General features: G+C 37.5%; 1 protein-coding gene and 1 pseudogene across 5 annotated transcripts in view; both read left to right on the plus strand.

Moving 5' to 3' along the window:
• The window catches only part of ELF1 (E74 like ETS transcription factor 1), a 97,994-nt gene that overhangs the window by 45,259 nt on the left and 32,792 nt on the right, over nt 1-19,943 (plus strand). For 3 of the 5 annotated variants that reach the window (XM_019755285.2, XM_019755283.2, XM_074329344.1), the window contains exon 2: nt 6,684-6,984. In XM_019755285.2, coding sequence (XP_019610844.2) covers nt 6,913-6,984 — 72 coding nt within the window. In that variant the 5' untranslated portion in view covers nt 6,684-6,912. Of the gene's footprint in view, nt 1-5,978; nt 6,125-6,683; nt 6,985-19,943 lie in introns of those variants that run through there. The other 2 variants (XM_019755282.2, XM_019755284.2) reach the window with 2 other exon arrangements.
• Nucleotides 17,098-17,228, plus strand: LOC141571459 (U4 spliceosomal RNA; annotated as a pseudogene).

The following is a 19,943-nucleotide window of genomic DNA, read 5'->3' on the forward strand; positions in this document are numbered from 1 at the left end:
AATGTAAAGGTTGGAGTATAGAAATATTTTCTTTTTCAATTAAGTTATGAGAACTGTGAATGCAGTGGGGGAATGATTTGTTCCTCTTGTGACATTAGCTTGTATTTTTTCCCCTCCTATTTTGTGTATAGAGTACATGAAGTACAGAGGGCTGTATAGTGAGATTTGCTTTACAATTGGTGTCATTTTTTTGGTTTGTTTCTTTATTCAGTAGGAACTGAGAGACTACCCTTGTTTGGGGGAGGTTCAAATCTGGTTAACTGTAACTACGCGTGGGTTTGTTATCATTTTATCCATATCCACAGTTTTCAATGTAAGTGACAGTAATACTGTATTTAAAAAATAACTAGCAAGAAAAATGTCACTAAAAATTTTTTAAAAGTATTTTAATGAGTTATTTAGCTGTGGTGGCTTTATTAAAAGGCTTAATAATGTTTCCTGTTCGACCTGGCAGTATCATTTCTGGGTGTTTATCTGAAGAAATCCAAAACACTAGTTCAAAAAACATGCATCCATATGTTCACTGCAGCGTTATTTACAGTAGCCAAGACATGGAAGCGACCTATGTGTCCATCAGTAGATGAAGGGATGAAGAAGACGTGGTGCATGTATACAATGGAATATTACTCAGCCGTTAAGAAAAAAAACGACATCTGTGACAACACAGATGGACCTGGAGGGTATTATGCTCAGTGAAATAGGTCAGACAGAGAAAGACAAATACCACAAATTCCAATACTTATATGTGGAATCTAAAAAAAACCAAATAAATGAACAGATAAAACGAATTCATAGAATGTTTTGACAGTTGCCAGATGGGAATGGGTTTGGGAGGCTGGGTGAAAAAAGTGAAGGGATTAAAAAGTACAAACTGGTAGTTACAAAGCAGTCATGGGGATGAAAAGTACAGCATAGGGAATATAGTCGATAATGTTGTAATAACCGTGTACAGATGGGTACTAGACTTATTGGCGTGATCACTTCATAAGTTATATAAATGTCTAATCACTATGTTGGATACCTGAAACTAATACAATATTGTATGTCAACAAATTGAAAAATAAAATATTTTAAAAGTTTCCTTTTCACTTTTTAGGCTAAGTGAAGATGTAAAGCAAAATGGTATGATATGCTAGAGCTTGGGGAAAGAACAATAATAGTAAAACTTTAAGATTTAAAGCAATAATAGAAAAATCTACAAACTTGTCTGCTTCAGTTGTTCCAGGTAAAAATATGATTGAAAATGATTTAACAGACATCAGGAGGTTGCATGAAATAGTGGCGAGACCTTTGCTACATTGTGTAAGGGATTTCTTATTTTTCCAGGTATTCTGCTAAAGAAAAGTACTAATGAAGTTCTATTAATGTAGATATAGGGGCATGAGTATAGAATTGGGCTGGGAAGCTGGGCCTCTCTTGCTTTCGTTGCCATTAACTGTCTGTGCCCTTGGACAAGTCAGAGCGCTCTAGCCCAGGTTCTTTAGCTGTTCAGTGAATGCATTGTTCTAAGTAACTCTTAGATCTTTTTCACCTTCAAAATCGTGATTCTGTACTTTCAGGTTGAGAATGGGCAGGCCCTTGGAAGATGGTACCGAATTTATTTTGATATCACTGATTTATTATTTTTATTTAGGCTGGCAGGTAATTTAAAGCATTCTATCATATTAGAAAAAATGAAAAGGCCTACCTATGATCTATTTATACAAGAATTCCAGTCATTATAGTTTATGGGTTTACTGTTTGCTTCTCATTTCTAATTTACATTCTAATTTACACGGCATCTTTTCTCTCACTTTCCTTATTCTGTTTTTTTTTTTTTTTTTTTAATTTCTGTTGTATTTCTTCTCATGTAACTTTTTCCAAATATACCTGCTTTTCTTATGATCGGTATGTCTATGTGTTGAGAAAGGTCATTTATTCTGTTATCGCTTCATGCAAAAATACTTTCTTCAGGTACTTCACATCTGGAGTTTACTACAAAATTCCAGTTCTCTAGAGACCCCCAACCCTATAAATACACCAACACTGACTTCATACTTTATTAGCAGTGGTCATTCAAATTAAAGGCAGTCATTCAATCGCCCTGTAGCTCTAAACTGATGAATTTTACTTTCTTTGGGTCAGAATGATCTTATCTAAAACCTTTTTTGCTTTTTTGTTTGTTTGATTGTTTGCTTTTATTTATCAGTTTTCCTATTGAGTATAATGAGTTGGTGGCCTAGTAGCTTCCAAAGGGTAGCAGTGATTTTCTTTTTAATATTGTTATAAATTAATGGGTTTTTAGACCCTGTGTCTAAAACCCTTTTGAAGGAAACTTAAATTTGTATGCAATGGGGGATTAAGAAAGCAACTATGAGAAGTATTAAAAACTGATTTTGACTATAATATGTTTCTAGACCTGAAATCTTTTATAATAAATTAAACACAAATTAAGCGCTTGAATTGGTTGTAGTAGCCAGTACTGTGGCTGAGGGTTTTGTGTTTACAACCACTAAATTCATTCTGTGTGGAGCGGTGCATCATGGAGCTCTGTGTTAAGAGAAGCTTGCCAGACAGAGTGCAGCCTTGAGGCAACTGGATTTATCAAACCGTTGTCAGATTTTTAGGCACTGGAATAGAATTATACTTTTGCTGATAATGGGTTCCGGTGTTCTTTGTTGGCGTCTGGCAAATAGCTGTGGTGAAGGAGACTCCCAAGGAGTGTGGAAATGAGACTTAAGGAATAATTTGTCACCTGGCATGCACCTGTTACATGTCTCTGGCGCTATACTTACACTATAATGAAGCTAATGTTTATTGAGTAAAATTTATGTGCCAGGCATTCTGCACATGCATTTTGCAACTCATCTTCACCACAACCCTAGATTTTGGTGTTATTTATTATACCCATCTTACAGAATGAGGAAACTGGCTCACACCTATTTTGCAAAAAGAGGGGGCTGACACTAAGGAAATTACTTGTCTAAGGTCACAGTGCAGAAAGTTCAAACCCTAGTGGTCTGACTCCAGAGCCTATGCTCTTGTTTTGTTTGCTTTACTAGTTCACCTTAAATCTGAAGCTTATTTGGGTGAGAAGAAGTTAGGAAGCTTATTGCTGAGACATTCCTCTGGCGTATCTCCTTGAAGAGGAAGAATACGGTCCTGGCCCAGCTGAAAGATGCGAGAGCCAGGGAGGAAAGATTTTATAATTTGGTAGATGCCCAAGTAGATGCCCTCTCAAAACTGCAAGTGAGTTAACTGTGTATGTCTTTGTGTTGAGTGAACAATTTTCACTTATCTTTTTCCTTGTTCTTTCTAAAGACTAAGTGACACTTTAAAAATGAAATATATTTGAAAACTATTAAGACAGCACAGTATTCCTGCATATAATATATATAGCTAATAAAACTTTATAGTTTGTTAAAGCAGAAGCCTTTTCTCTCCTCACTCTGAGTACCCATATTTTTTCCACACTAGAGCAGTTTTGAGGAATAAAATGGTAAGTTCCGTTCTGGACATGTTTTAGACACATTCCCTTTGAAAGGCACCGAGGTAGACTTCGCTAATAGTTTAGCGAGTAGACTTGGAGAGCAGGAGCTGAACTACAGATGGAGATTTATTTTTCCCCTAAGTTGATGTATGTATTTACTTAGAAATCTCTATTCTAAACTATGACAGCATAACAGATTTGGGTAGGCTTGGAGGCCAGGCTGTACATTACTCATGAACAGAGTCCTGATTTAGGAGATGGATGCTGGTTGTAGTTCTGTTTTGCTTGCAGACTATGAGACCTTGGACACAGAGACTCAATTAACTCATGAAAAATTGAACTTGATCTAGATGTTCAGTCTCATTTATCACTGAAAAAATTTTAATACATTGGGCTTTGTTATTTAAGTACCTCTTGTGTGTATAGGTGGTAACTCTGGATCCGGAATCAGAAAATTCCTTCCCAGCAACAACCTTGGTGCCCTAGGTTGTATAACTCCTCAGAAGAGATAGAGCAAAAAGAGGAAAGAGTGAAACAAGACAGATGGTCAGAAGCCTAATTAAGCGAATAAAATAAGAGCTTTTCTTTACTGACACATTTTCAGTTAGGAATTTCTCTATAGAAATGAACAAAAGCTACCCACCGGAGTAAAGGGGTGTCTTTTAGTGGTAACAAATGGCTTTGTGAAATGGGCAGTCATTGCAGTTTGGGTTTATTGCTGCTCATTATTAGTGTGTCCTATAAGGTCTGAGCACATTAATTATACCTCTCCTTATTTTTGAGATTAAAAAAACTACATTTGTTAAAGCATAATATTAATAGCAATGTGGAAGTATTAGTAAGAAAAGGTCCGTGATTGCAGTGGAAAAGAAAGTGAAACTTAACTTTCCATAGATGTGTTCACGTTGGTCGTTGGTACAGTGTCACTTTGTATTTGCAAACAATCGGATTTTGAAATAGTTTTTTTGGAATTTAACCTTTTACAGAGAAACTTTTGTATCAGGAGACATCCCTTGATTCTGGTTGTAGTTTCTTACTGTGGTTTTCCAAGTTCAGTATAATGGTTTCCTCATTATGAAAAGTACTGCAGTCAGAGTACTTCTGCAGATTTGAGGTCTTGTCCCCTGGCCTATGTCGTCAGTTTGGCTCACATAAATTCTTATAAAATTCTCTAAAACAAAAATAGTGTACCAGTCATTCTCTATAAAGCATGGATGTAGACATAGCTGAAATATCTAATGATAGATTTTTAAAACAATATCTGTCATTCATATAATTCTCATTATTACTATGAGCACACAGGCTTGGGAGGTGCAGCAGAAATTTCAGACAATGGTTACTTAACAGAGAGGCTTTGCTCTAATTATTTCTGTGCCTGGCAAATTGCTTTGCGAATAATAGGCACTCAAACATGTATCCAGTTGTATTAGGGCGACATCATTTTCCGATGTGAGACAGTGTATGGTGGGTGAGTGCCCACTTTGTGGTGTGATCCATCCGTTTGTTTGTAGGTTCATATATGTCAAGGCAGAGCAGTTGGGAGCCTTTATGAAAGAAAAGGTATTTGAGTTGAGGATTGAAGAATGGAAAAGGTGTGAATGGATGCTCAGAGGTAGGAGAGGTATTCCTGGAATGGGAATAGTAGGAGATGACAAGGGAGGCGAGACTTAATGTCGTTTCTGTGGAGGACCACAGCAAGGCAAGCCTAGCACAGAAGAATTGAGTTGGGTGACAATTTAAAGGAAAAGATTACAAGTAACGTTGTTCAAGGTCATATGTATATCTTACGTTTACATGTCTGTCTATGATCAATTTAGCTCAAAGCACTTTTTTCTTTCCCTCTAGATATGGTACATTGCTCAAAATCTACCCAAATGTGCTAAAAATACCCAGTGTTGGAGTTAACTCATTATGCATTGAGCAGGGTGGGGTGGATGGATGAGTGTGGGAAACAGCTGGGTTAGAATTTAGTGAGTAGAAATATCACTTGAACTGAATTATTAGCCCTTACTTTATTTTGATTTCTAGTTAGGGAAATCGGTCATCCACAATGACTCCTGGAGGCCAGAATATATAGGGACTTAATTGTCTTTACTGAAATTAAAACACTGAGTATATGATTTGGCTAGCACACAGGAGCTGGATTTAACGTTTCAGGGAAACTCACCAGCCCAGCTTCATTCCTGAACACTCTTTAAAATTAAATTGTAAATGCTGTTTGAAAGAACTAGATGCTATTTATGTGATTATTTTTATATATTTTTCTTTTCATTCACATTTATGGCCGTAGTTATGTGATGCAATATTTAATAAAATTAAGATAAACTTTTAAATTAAATTTTTCCTTTTGTTAGTAGTGGCAGGTTTTTTTGTTTTTGTTTTTTTTAAAGGCATACATCTTTGGGAAGTACTTTTTAAGCATTTCTCCCTCCACTGTGAAATTGTTTTCACTCTTAAGTTGCGCTTCTGTTTTTCTCCTGTTGTAAAGTGCAGTTCTTTGCATGTTCTAATTTGCCATGACGTGGTCAAGTGCTGTTTCCTTCCTGTTGCTCGCAGGCCTGTGCTAGAGATAAGGATACATTTCAGTGCATTAAAAACGAAGCCACTGAAGACAGGCTTACGCGTGGTAAAGCCTTCTGCTTATCAGAAAACTTGGTAAAGAGTAGAAAGAGTGGGCTTTAATTTCTGCTTATTTTTAAAAGCTCTTAAAATAGTACTTACTAAACTTTAAGTATTTTAGACAGATTTTAAATGATTATGTATACTAGGCCTAACAGGGATACTGTCTGAATGTTTCTGTTGAGGCAAAAATATACACGACAAAATCTCTTACGGAGTAGCTTTTGCTATGTATGTGGTTTGCTGGGTTAGTGGAGAGAAGAAAATTGTTCTTATGTCCTTTATTGCAACTGTAAACCTCGTTACTGCTGGGTGGATATATGTATATTTTTTAATATTTGGTACTTTAACGGTATTTTAGGGCACTTTAACTGGGGGTGGAGGTGGGGGGGGGGAGAATGGCTTCATTTTCGGCAATGAGAGGTGATTTTATCTTAGCCGGAATGAAATCTTAAAAGAAAATATATAACTTGGGGGGAAAAAGGCCTGTGTTCGTTAGCCATGTTGATTGGAGACAGTGCCCTTGGTATCAGTTGTTATATTCTAAATGGGTATGATTGCTTTTTCGTAACTAACTTAAGCTTTTGTGTTTCAGGCCAAGAAGTTCTAGAGAAGAAACATTTCGGAAAAATTGCCTCAGTTTGAACAGAATTATCAGTGAGCCAAGAAAATTTGAAGCACCTTCCCTAAAGAAAACCTGGGTACACAGGAACTTCACAGACTTGGCTAAGGGATTTTTACCCTACTTGTCACTGGATTCTTCTGCCTGATACTTGAACCTGTTTGGAGTTTTTCTCATGTGGATCTAAGGGGAATGCTTTATTATGGCTGCTGTTGTCCAACAGAACGACCTAGTATTTGAATTTGCTAGTAACGTCATGGAGGATGAACAGCAGGTATGAGACCCAGAAAGAATTGGATTTTAATACTTTTATTACTAGATTTCTCCATTTGTAGTAGCAATTATTTCTTTGAAAGATAGTAGGAGGAACTTTATTAATATAAAAATTGAGATGTAATTGTGAGATGTTTTAGGTACTTGTTAATTCATTTAGAAAGAATCTTATCCTTCGCTTTGATGTGGTAACAAGGAAGTAATACTTTTGGGGGTGAAGCCTGTTTTTTTGTAAAATGACATTTAAATACCTTAAATAATTATTTCAGAGTACTTTGAAAAGTTCCAGAGGATATACTACCAAGACAAATTTTCTTTTAGTGTATGTGACGAGTGATCGTCATAGTTGCTTGAAGTAACACAGTTTTAAGTATGCGGTTAATTAATATTTATAACCCGGGGATGTTTTTTCAAGCAGATGAGAAGCTGTGAGTAGTCCGGTAGTCATGCATCATTTCAGTCCAAGCATGTGACTCTCAGGAAGTTCCTTTACTTCTCTAGATCTAGGTTTCGGCATCTTTTGAATGAGGGGATTGAACTGAAGAATTTCTAAATTGGCTTTCATTGAATGAATGCAAGATGTGCAAATGAACTGTTTCTAGAATGTCAGAAAGATCCAAGAGATGCTGAGAAAAGGATCTGTTAATTCTAGCCTTTGTGGGGGGAGGGCCAGAGGTTTTTGGGACTTGATCATTTACTTCCTTTTTAAACAGGTTGTATGGGCGGGAATGTGAAACGTGATGCAGGAGAAATGATGTGTTAGACTGGGGAAAATATTTTGAAGACTGGTAGGTTTAAAATAAACCCCATAAAGTTCATTTATACACTAAGATAATCCTAATTTCAAATGCCTAACTTTAATAGGTCAATTGTAATGTGTCTTTATTGTATTCTAAATCAACATGAGCTTTGGGTAGGGAGGAAAAAAGTTTGAGGGAGAGGATTGCATGGTCCCAATTAAAAATATGTTAATACTTATATGAATTGAATCCAGAGACCATAGAGAAGCTATTTTAGGAGGAATAAGTGTTTTGAATTTGTGTTGAAGCAGGATGTTTCCGTGTATGTTAAGGTTTGAAAACAGTGTGTTGGCTGTGCAGCCCTCTTAGACGAGAGGTCCCAGGCTTGATGTGGTGAGATCTGTTCTCGGGATGTGGCTGCAGAGGGCAAAGCTCTAAGCCACTCCCTGGCGTGCGCCCGTGCAGTGGTCGCGACACACTTCTGACCATGAGAGGCAGGTTTTGCGTTATGGGTTGCATCGTGTGTGCCTCCACGTAGGCTTCCTGGAAGTTCTGTACAACAATACTTACCCTTACTGTGTATGCTGTGGTTCGTTTACTTGGGAAGGTTACTACCGTCCTTGGGTGGGGAGGTGGTGCTCTTAGCTTAACATCAGAAAGCACATGTGTGTATTTCCTTAAATTATTCATTTTTATCTAACAAAAGGAAGGTACATTTTGTGCACGTATTATTATAAGGGCTTTACAAATACTAAACATATGAGGCAAGTATTATTATCCCTGTATTACAGTGAGGAAATTGAGACATAGCGAGGTTAAGTGACTTGCCTAAAACCAGACAGCTAGTAAATAGTGGAGCTGCAATCTGCACTCAAGCCATTTGACTCTCACGAATGATGTTGAATACTCTTGAAATGATATATGCTTGTCTTACTGTATTATAATCACTGTCAAAGTGTTTGAAACAAGTGGTCGGGTTTGCAGTTCTTCAGTCTGTGGCCACAGTCATAGCAAACTTCACTGATTCACAGGGATTCACAGATCCAGCAGCGTCCGTCTTACTAGCATCTTACCCAACCTGTGCTTCTGCTTCCTGGTTTGTTCACTCGTTAAATGTTTTTAATTTTAAAGTAGTGCCATCCAATTATAAAACGAATTCCCCTAATATAAAAATACGTAAAATAAATGGTGAAAGTCTCTCTTCCCCCTCACTCCTTAATCCTGTTCTTCCCCCAAAGATACCGTTATTGACGCTTGATGTTTAATTTTTTTAGACCAAAGCCTAAACACAAGAATGATACAAACCTCCGTACAGCGGTTGTTTTCAGGATACAAATGAAAGTATGCCAAACCATTTTGGTGACTTGTTTGTTTATGCTTATGTATCATTTATTTTTTCACATGATGGCTGGACCATTATTTATTTTACCGGTCTCTGATCATGGACAATTGCCTATTAACAGTATTTGGCTGTTCTAAACAGCATTGCAGTGAGCACCCTAGCTTGGGTGTGGTTAAGAACTCAGACATTGGCGTCACAACACCTGGGTTTGAATCCTCACTTCACGTGAACTCTGTGAATTTGAGCATGTTACTTACCTTACCCTCTCTGTGCCTGGTTTTCTTGCCTACAAAGTAAAGATGATAGTAACACCCAGTCTTGTAGGGTTGTGAGAATTAAATGAGTGGAGATATATAAAGCTCTTAGAACCATGTTTGGCACAAAACTAGTATTCACAGAGCTCCATCATTTTGTTACTGAATCTGTGTGTGTAATTATATATAATAGTGTATTTTTGCACACTTATATGATTATTTCTATAGGATTTCTAAAAATAGATGTACTGAGTTTACTAAAAGCATAAACATACTATCAAGGCATTTTTAAAAAGGCTGTATCATTTTCTACTGCTACCAATAGTGTATTTTCTAAACCATCACTAACGGATATCTTATTTTTTCTGTTTGGTCTTTCTTGGTGAAAATTACATTTCACTATTTTAATTTGCATTTCCTTGACTGTTAGCAATGAGGTTGTTAAATTGTTTGTTAATTTTATCTAATTTTCATTTGAATTTCCTTCAAATCACTTATTAATATTCTTTTGCCCAGTAGGACTTCTTTATATGTTATGGATATTACATCAGTAGCATTCATTATCTTCTAACTAATTCATTGTACAGTTAATAGTTAACTGTCTTTTTGTGACACGAGGCAGATATTTTGTCCCTGTCTGATACAATCATTTAACAGTATCTTTATATCTTTTGCCCTAAAGAAATTTTAAATATTTATGTCATAAACATTTACTTTGTTTTTTTGTTTGTTTCTGCTAAGCTTTCCTCACTCCTAAAATTATTAAACATTCTCTTTATATTTTCTTTTAGTATGTTTTATATGTTTAACTCCTCAGTTCAGATGAAATGTTTCTATAGACTATGAGGTGGGGAATCTGGACGACTCTTCTCCTACAAATGGGGATGTTGGTCCTTCACCATTTTTTGATTGTTTTACGACTTTCACACTAAGACTGCCACCTTTATTATATATTAAATTACCATATGTACAGACTTCGGTTTTGAACTTACTAGTGTATTCTACTTCATTCAACTGTTTTTGTATTCTTTCAATATAAGTATCACTTTATAGGTTTGACATCTGGTAAGATACCCTCCCCTCAGAAAAATTGGGGGAGTGGGTAGAGTTCTGAATGAATTTTAGAACTAGCTTGTTAAGTTACATAAAAACTCTGTTGGGAGTTTAAAAATATTTCAAACTTTGAAAGTATTTATGTCTTTTATTCTACTTTATGATTCTGTATTTGATCAGCAGATTCCTATAAAATCACTGTTCGAAGGCATCAGATTAGAATATATTTCCTGTTTTCAGTTATGGTCTGTGGCTATAAATGTAGTTGTCTAAAGAAACTGACACCATTCATGTCTGTTTACCACCACCTCGATCATTTTCTCTTGTATCTGTTCATATTCTCAAAATTGCTTGGAAGAACTCCTTTGGGCAGGGATGAGCAGGGGTTGGAAAAGAAATATCAGCATTGTTGGTGCTGCCAAGTCATTAAAAGTCTGCTCTTGCTGTCTGTTCCAAACTGGGACTATTTGTAGCTGAACGAGGCACTTATGTGGGAGAGCAGCGCCATCCGTACTGAACACCTTCTACCTGCTGGTGCCTCAGTTTCACCTGCTTAATTACACAAGTGTGTTTGCCTGGTGAATGTAGGAGAATAAGAAGAAAGCTGAAGGCTGTGGACGCAAGTTTCTAGAGAGAAGGAATCTTGACTATATGCTCAAATATTCCAGAGTTTAATTTAATGAAAACAGTTGGTAGTGTAATGCTTTTTATAATTTTGGTATTACATCATTTGATGTATCATTTATAATTTTGATATATCATATTTTTTTCAGTTATTTGTTTTAAAAGTAGAGCTTAGTAAATCATAGTTATTTATGCTTAACAGACTTAGCTCACTAGAGAGAAGCTTGGTGACATGCTTGGGAAAGAGAAACAAATATTTGCATAGAATCCCATCACAAGATAAGAAGGTGTTCTTATGACTGCTCTTCTTAGGGTGAAATTGGCTTGCTCTGACAGCTGATTCCTAGAGGCTAATGGGTCAGCTGCCTTGTCTTTTTAACAAGTTGCCCTGTAATTCTCACACTCTGTTTGGGAATCACTACTCAGTGACAGAGGAAAGCCCAGAGTGCTGTGGACACAGAGAAGGGAGCCTTTGATTGTATCACAACTTTGGGAAAGCTTCACCCTGGAAGTTGCATGTGAACCGGATCCAGTTTGTGTGGTGAAGAGGAAGTGTGCAGGCCAGCGGCGTGCACGCGAAGCTTTGATGGCTTTCTCTTGACTATATAGTCAGTCCACACCCCTTGCCTTCTGCTTCGAAACTGCTCATAGTGTGACTGTCGCACGCGCTTTTCTGTTTTGTACCGTCTTAATTTTACCAGCCTACTGTATAATTTTCCCAAATACTTTCCTGCTTCCCCACTGTTTGATCTCCCACATTCATACTTGTTACCTGTTTAAGTTGTAATCATCTTGCAAGATCTTAGGACAAAACCTACTTATTCCAGGAACTTATCCTAAAATCCTCACTTCAGGAATGAGCCATTTGATCTGCTAGCCCTGGATCTCTTGTGAGTGTCACACATTTGCCATATTAAATTTTCATATGCACATTACAAATTTCCCCAGATCAGTGCTCAGCTGCTTGAAGAAAAGGAGTGTCTCCTCCCCTCTCAATGCCTCCCAAACATTTAATACCATTTACAGTACATTTATTGGTTGAGTCTCCTTACAGATTTTTCTTCTTCCTCTTACTTCTGTTGTTAAAATGGTGTGGGATATATGTGCTCAGTTCCAGCCCTGATCAGAGCAGAAGAGCTTGGCGTGGTGGGCGCTGACGTCCTGCCCACAGCGCTCTTGACGACAGGAGGCCTGTTTCCACATTCTCACGTAGTGCGTGGGCAGTGTGGCCAGGTCACCACAGTTCCACAACCAGAAGCAAATATTCATGGAGTCTATTTCGAGTACGTGTTTTAAAATGTTCTATTGTATGTGCTAGTGAAAATCACCTCAAAATAACTTAAAAATTGTCACTGAAATTTTAAGTAAAATCCATTAAATGACAGTGATCACATTTATGAAATCTGGTTGGTAGGTTGGATGCTTTTATTTTTCTGTGTACTCTGTTGTAGATTTAAATCGTTTTTCCAAAAAAAGAAAAATCAGAGAAAAGCTAACTTCCAGATAAAAGTTTTCCTATCTGTTGGGAGACTCATTCAAATTACAGAAGGAGTTTTTGACATTGTTGTGTCTTGAGAATGAGGTTGTATTCTGTACACTGAGAAAATACACAGAACATGGAGATCACAGCAAGCTGCCGTTTTTCAGCTGGAATGGGAAAATTCTGTTAGGTCAGGGTTACGTGTACCTGAGTTAGAGTAGAAGGAGTGAGTTCCTCGTGTTCCATGTGTAACTTGTTTAGCACCGGGGTGTGGAGGACAGGAAGCTGGAAGGATGCTGCTACCCGGTACGTGGCCACGGCGGATGCTCTGCTATTTACGTGCAATTCCAGGTTATACGGGCCAGGCTACCTGTTCTGTTGCCCTTGTTTTGAATTTTGGCAGATCAAGCTTATCAGATCCCTTACAAGTTTGGCCATCTGTAAAACTAACATACAGAGGTCCCATATTTCTTCCCTGTAGATCCGGAAAAGGCTTCATCAAAGGAGTGAGGCCTTAGAGCCGCCAATGCCAGCCCGATTATCTTTGGGAAACCTCGGACTTTGGGTAAGGCCCGAGGCCCTCTTCATGGTATGTGACGGGGCACCCCTGCCTGTAGCCTAGTGTGGCCTGGCTTATCTCCTGCCACCTATCAGCAGCTAGGAAGCAAATGGTGATTGTGAAGGAGGAGCTCGTGAGGGGAGAAGTAGAAACGTACTCATACTCTTTTGCAAAGTCTTCCTTTAGTGTCCCCCAGCCATCACACAGAGGCCCAGGGCAGCGTCTTAAAAAGCAATATGGATGAGCTTGTTACGTAGGGTAGGACACAGACTAGAAGAACTCCAGAAACATTCAGGGCTGAATTCTAGTAACTAGTGTCTGCTCAGGACTTTGTCCGACTCACCATGCTGTGTGCTTTATGGGGATTTTCCTATTTGATTCTACAGGAGTCTTATGAACAGGTACTTTCATTCTCACTTTATAGAAGAGTCAAGTGAGGCTCAGAGAAGGGAGTCAATATTTGTGTTTATCCATTCTGTATCCTTTCTCCAAAATGGTATTTTTAATGAGGTTTGTGTTGGTCAGTTTTCTGTGAGGATGGAATTAGCAACCTCTGTTCGCCCAGGAAGTGCTGTCACCTAGAGCAGCTTTGCTAGAGAAATACGGAAGTTAGGACCTCTGATTGCATCTCAGTTTAGCTATGTGAGCTTGAAAATTTTTGCATCCTTTCCATTTCACTTAACACAACACATGAAGGACAAACGATTTTACAGACAGATAATGTTACTGTGTTACTGGCCTTTTTTATTTGTTTTAAAGCCAGGGTCACCTTCAATACTATTTAGGGAATATTGCTGTCCTTTGACTTAGTGAAATAAGAAGAAAGCTGATTGTTAATGGTTTGTTATAGTATGAATTTAGCAAGTGACCCCTCACTAATACGCCTGGCTCTTAATACGCCTAAGGCTGGATGAGTTAGCATACAGAGGCTTCTCTCGTCTTAAAACACAGTAACCCAAATTCTCAATATTAGGGCCATTCTTTTTTTGTTGTTGAAAGAATTATAATGTAGTGACTGGTAATACATTTGTGAGAGTATCTGCTTCATCTGCCCCCACCTAGCGTGACACAGAGCACTGAAGTCTGAGGCAAGCCCTTGGGGGGGAGTAGGGAAGTCAGGGAAGGAGAATTTTCCTCTCCTAAAAATGATATGTTAGGCGATGAGTTAAATATTTATTATGTATTGCTGTGACTTGTGCACTTCCCCCATTACACCTGGTTTCCTGGTGTGGGCAAAACACACCATACCAAAGCAGACCACATTTAGGAAAAACTTCCATTTAGGAAGGCAGCTTCTGGGAAGCTCAGGTAACTGGTAACTCCTCCCCCCCGGCCCTGCCCCGCACATTAGCACATTCAGAAAGAATTTGGTATTAAAGATTAACCTGGGAGGTGGTTTTTTTAAAAAAGTGATTGATTTGTGTGCATATCCAGATAAACTATCTACAACTTTAACATAATATTTAATTCAGAAAATGGATATTTCTTGTCAAATGAGAGTCTGTGTGATGTGGCTCAGGTGTCGGCTGGGGAACCAGGCACTAGCTTTGTGAATTCAGACGAGTTTTTAAATTTCACTGAGCTTTGATTTCCTCCACCAAAAATGATAGAATTACCTCCCAAGGTTCTGAGCATTAAGTGTTTATGTAAAGCTTCAGCTAGAGCCCAGTACAAAGGAAGTAGTCAATAAATGAGGCACTTACTGTGTTAATGACGTGAGATAAATAAAAAATAATAATAAAAAAAGCATTAAAAGTGTTTTGTGTTCCACTGTCCTCTGTATTACTAAATTGTTTTGGACAGTGAGGTCATGAAGGCAAATTTTATGACTTGGATACCAGTTAGACAAATTCATTCAGCTTTTTTTCCTAATGTTTTCTTATTTCTTCTTCAATATTTGAGAATGTGGACTGGCTTGGTTCTAGAATAAGCCAAAAAACTTGTCACTCAGGATTTTAAAATCTGGCAGTTTGATTCTGTGGGGGAGCACTCTCCTTTACAATTATAACATGTTTTTTGTTTGACTTAGAGTTGTTTGGTTTTTTTGGAGTGACTCTAATTTCTGTCCTTGTCTATGATCAGCTGAAACGTTTCCATTTTTGGAAAAGGCTTTGTTGTAGCTAAATTGCCTATATGCAGGAAGGCCTTGCCTCATTCATCCTATGATTTGTACATACATAAGATTCTTGTCCAAGTTCATCTTTTAGAAGTAGCAGTTTCCTCTTTAATTATGATTTTTACTTAAAACTTTATATATAGAATCTGCATGTTTAAAAACATTTATCAATCTGATAGTGACCGCTGTGGTGTGACCCCATCAGTGTGTGAGCAAACATTGAAACCTGGTTAAAATTTACTTCCCAAATATCTTTTTTTTTTTTTTTTTTTACCTCATAACTAATTCTGTTTACACTTAGACACACACAAAACAGCCACCAATATATTAAACTTTTAAAGTAGGTACTCTAATAACAAAACTAAGATTGTTTTCAGTGATTATTTTACTCTTTGAAATTCATGGCCAAGTTGTAATTTATCCTGGCTGAAAGAAGAAAAATCTGGGCAAAGACTAAACAAGGCCAATTGTCGTGAAAGACCTAAACTGGGATTAGATTTAACTAAATCAATTCCTCAGGGGTTTACAGTGGAATTTCAAACATTATCTTGGGGAAGTCTGGAGAAAAGACCATTTCACTTAGACCTTCCTATTTTTCATGGTGCTGTGCAAGAGAGGAGCCAGGCTTCTTCAGAAACACTGGCTCTTCTGGAGCCAACAGAAGAAAACAAACATTTTTAGCTGTTCCTCATTATCCATCTATCTATCTATCTATCTATCTATCTATTTATCTATCTATCTATCTATCCATCCATCCATCCATCCATCCATCCATCCATCCATCCATTCATCCATCCAGCCACCCACCCACCTATCTATCTATCTGTCTATCTATCTATCTATAGTTTACAGTCTTCTCCACATACAGCTCTGTTCTCACAAAGCACCCTGTGATCCAGTATTCTTCCCATTTTCTGTAGTAGAATATTATCTCATTTATTGCTGGCTAAGTAGAAGAACTGCTATATTAGATTCTGTAACAGATTCCTGGGGCAGGGTTACAACGGCACCCAGAGTATTGTTCAAAATAGCCTGGTTTCTTTACTGAAGTTATTTGGATTCCAATTCTTACTTAATAACATTCTTTGAGGGTATCTATTAGTCTTATTAGCTGTTTATTTTCTCATTAATTTTCTTGACAGTTCTTGATTTGTTCATTTATATTTCTATTAAAGAGATGCAGAACTGTATGGGGATTTGATATATCATTTGGGCATTGAAGTATTTTAAATTTTGGAATGGTGGCAATCGATATTTGATATTTTGTTTAAAATGAAAATGTACTAGTAACAACAACAAAACAAAAAAACTGAGGAAATTGCCAGGGAACAATCCCCACATGTATAAATCTGGCAGGCCCAAAGAGTTTCATGGGCGAGTTATTTTAAATTGTAATGAATCATTTAAACAGTTTTCAGTTCAGAGAGAGAAGTGACCAAATTCGTTTTTACAAAGCCAACACAACACTGATAGCAAAACCTGGCAAAATGCATGCACATCCACTCATGAGAGGCTGATCTCAAGATGGGTGTGTGGTTTATCTGTGAGCTGGTGTTAGTGCCTCTGACCTTGGCCCCAGTCCTGTAGCTGAAATGCATTTTCTCCTGTGGTCCTCACAATAGGCCTGTACAGTATGACATTTTTGTTACCCTCATTTTATGAACGAGGAAGCCTTTATCCAGAGGCATCTCAGCGGTTGAGTGAAGGAATGAGTGTTGCCCTGAAACACCCCTGTAAGGTGACAGCACCGGCACTGGAATTGAGCCCTTGGCTCAGGAAAGCCCAAACTCTTACCCATCGTGTTAGGAGAGGTATGAGATAAAAGGTATCTTGAAGAAAGAAGAGAATCTGGTAGAGTATTAAGTAAGTTGTCTTATTTATAGTAACTATACTGGGATAAGTAGGACTTTCACTTTCTCTCAAATACATTTGTTAAAAATTTTTTCAGCTTTGCGCAGTGGCAGTATCGTAGCCAGTGAGGTTTATACGAGGCACGATTATTGCTAATTGAAAAAGTTTTTAAACTAGATCCATGTACTACGTTTTTAGTCAAGAAAACTTTTATAAGCTAGACTACCGTGGTGGGCAGTGTGTGTTGCAGCTACACAGACTTTTCTGCTGATGGCTAAAACTTCTTTTCATTTTCTTTTAAGATAAAGACTAGAAGGGATAAGACCCCGTAAAGAGAGCTTGAGGTAATCAACGGAAGTATTCTCATTTGCAGATAATGAAGTAGTTTTAATGACAGATTTTCCAAAGTATATGTAGAGAATCTGGCTATGAAGACCCCTTCACAAAAGCTTTGTGCTGAGCCTCGGGAATCTCTTCACAGACCTGGCTCGCTTTGTGTAACCCATCAATTTCTGAATCATTTAAAATATACTTTGGAAATTGGTTACAATGGTAGCCGTTGGGGAGGGAAACTATATGGAAAGGGGACACTACTGTTTAATAGTCTTGGAATATAAGTAAGTTTACATGTTCCCAAAAATAATTTTAAAAAATATCACAGGAACTTGTTTCAAGGATTTTAATTTTGATTCCTTTTGTTTACCAGTCATCCTAATTTTGTGTGTATATATCCCCCTAGATGCGCTATGTCAAGAGATTTTTTAAAACTTTATTACGGTTTATCTGAGTGAATGAAGGAAAACCGTCATAGTACGTGATCTGGTCCTCCCAGCTGGTCTGCTTTCACCTCTGCCCAAGAACAATGCTCAGAGCTTAGAGAACTACGGAACAGTGAATTAAAGTGAATTTCGAAGTTCTGTTTCAACCGTCAGATGAACCTCTGCTTTTTAAACTTTTTATTGAAGTATAGCATAAATACAAAAATATGCACAAACCTAAGTGTGCAGTTTGATAAATCTGCGCAAAGTGAACGTACATAGATATCCAGCTTTTGCTTTCAGTTGAAGCTAAATGGTTGTTCCTGAGAGGAGATGGTTATGTTTTCTGTTCACTAGTTTTCTGAAAGACTATTCTCATTAAAAACAAAACAAAAAGAAAAACCTTGCCTGTCAGATTGTAGTAAGCCAAGTTTCCTCCCCCAGCTTTATTGAGATATAATTTACCTAGAACATTATTTAAGTTTAAGATGGACAATGTGATGATATGATATCTGTGTATAAGTAGTAACCCAAGTTTTAAGAGTATTTATTTCTATCTAAATCAAATATTGAAGGACTTTGATCATCGAAATATTTTACTAAATGCTAACTGTATGCCATATAGTATAACATGCGATATTTATGTTATTTAGTTCTTAAAACAGAAGATAGTATTGTTCTTACTTTAGATAAGACACACAAACTCAAGCCTAGAGACGCTGAATAGTTTGCCTGAGCTCCAACTCCCAGCCTGGTGCAGTCCAGCCTTTTTCCAGGTCATTCTGACTCGACCCTGAGCACTTACTGTTACATCCTGTTTTCACTGTGTGTATTTCTGGTGCATTTGCTCCATGGCAAATATTGTTAGGTTGTGTCCTGATACAGTAAGGTATTGGGTTTTTGTTTTTTTAAATCAAAGGTGAAGAAAGTCGTTTCAGAGCAATGTCTTCCTAGGATGAGGTTGCAGCGCAGCGTTCTGATTGGAAGAGAGGGCACAGGAATTTGTTTCCAACATGTGTTTTCATAGCAAGTGCACTGTGTTTAGTTTGCATGTTTATTGGGGTGGCCTTGGCGTGGGAGGAGCCACGGCAGGTGACGGGAGGAGTGAGGCCCTGTGCCACTTGGGTATCTCCTTGCCTTGATGCAGAAAGATGGGATAAATACTTGGAAGTGTGCTCATTGTACACCTGTCTTGAAAAAGGAAGATCTACATTGGGGAAATGTTTAAAGACTATTTTCCAACCTGCTTTTCTTTCAGGAAAACATTTGCTAGCTACCGTGTTTCCCTGAAAATAAGACCGGGTCTTAAATTAAGTTTTGCTCCAAAAGACGCATTAGAGCTTATGTTAAGGGGATGTGATCCTGAAAAATCATGCTGGGGCTTATTTTCCGGTTAGGTCTTATTTTCGGGGAAGCATGGTATTTCATTTTAAGCTATTTCATAGAGTGCCTTGGCAGGATGTTTCCCAGCAGCCACATACCAGATTGAACTCTGCTGTTAGGGAAGGTTGGCACACAGTAATTTGAAAGTACTTTTGCTTTTTTATGTTTAAAACCCTGTTGAATAAAAGTTAGTTAATAGAGTTGGAACAATGAGCCATAGTTTCTTAAATATGAACATAGGGCCTTGGATTGTAGTATGTTGAGGAAATAAGCAAGCCTAGTCAGAGTAGTAACATATTGTATTGTTTAAGGATTGGTCATTTTCCTTCTCTTTTTAAGTTCATGGGATTGCCACATATGTCATCAGCCACACCACATGGTAACTATATAGCGGACAATGTGGAAATTTGGGGAACTGTCTCTCTTTCCTGCTAAAACTTGGTTTGATTTTATTGCTTAAAAAATTGTTAAAATTTTTCTGTTAACTCTTACCCTAAATTTATGTGAAATTAGTGGAAAGGGAAACTGGTATATGTGTTTTTTCCTCAGGAGCTGTTAAGACCTTCAATAAAGTTCTAAGACAGTTGAAAGTTCATTTTAATTTGCTTATAGAAATTGAGACTTTGAAAACTAATCTTTGACAGATTTTAATCCCAAGAAGTCTATCCTCTCTATTCCCACCCATCACTTGTGATTTATTTTGGTTCTATTCCAAAGACAAATGGAAAAATAATCTACAAGTGCCAAACAGCAAAAGATCTCGTAATATAAAATAATGAAACTGTTTGTTGTTTTTGGAT

Source organism: Rhinolophus sinicus, linkage group LG04 (assembly GCF_036562045.2).
Source record: "Rhinolophus sinicus isolate RSC01 linkage group LG04, ASM3656204v1, whole genome shotgun sequence".
In the NCBI taxonomy this organism is placed as follows: domain Eukaryota; kingdom Metazoa; phylum Chordata; class Mammalia; order Chiroptera; family Rhinolophidae; genus Rhinolophus; species Rhinolophus sinicus.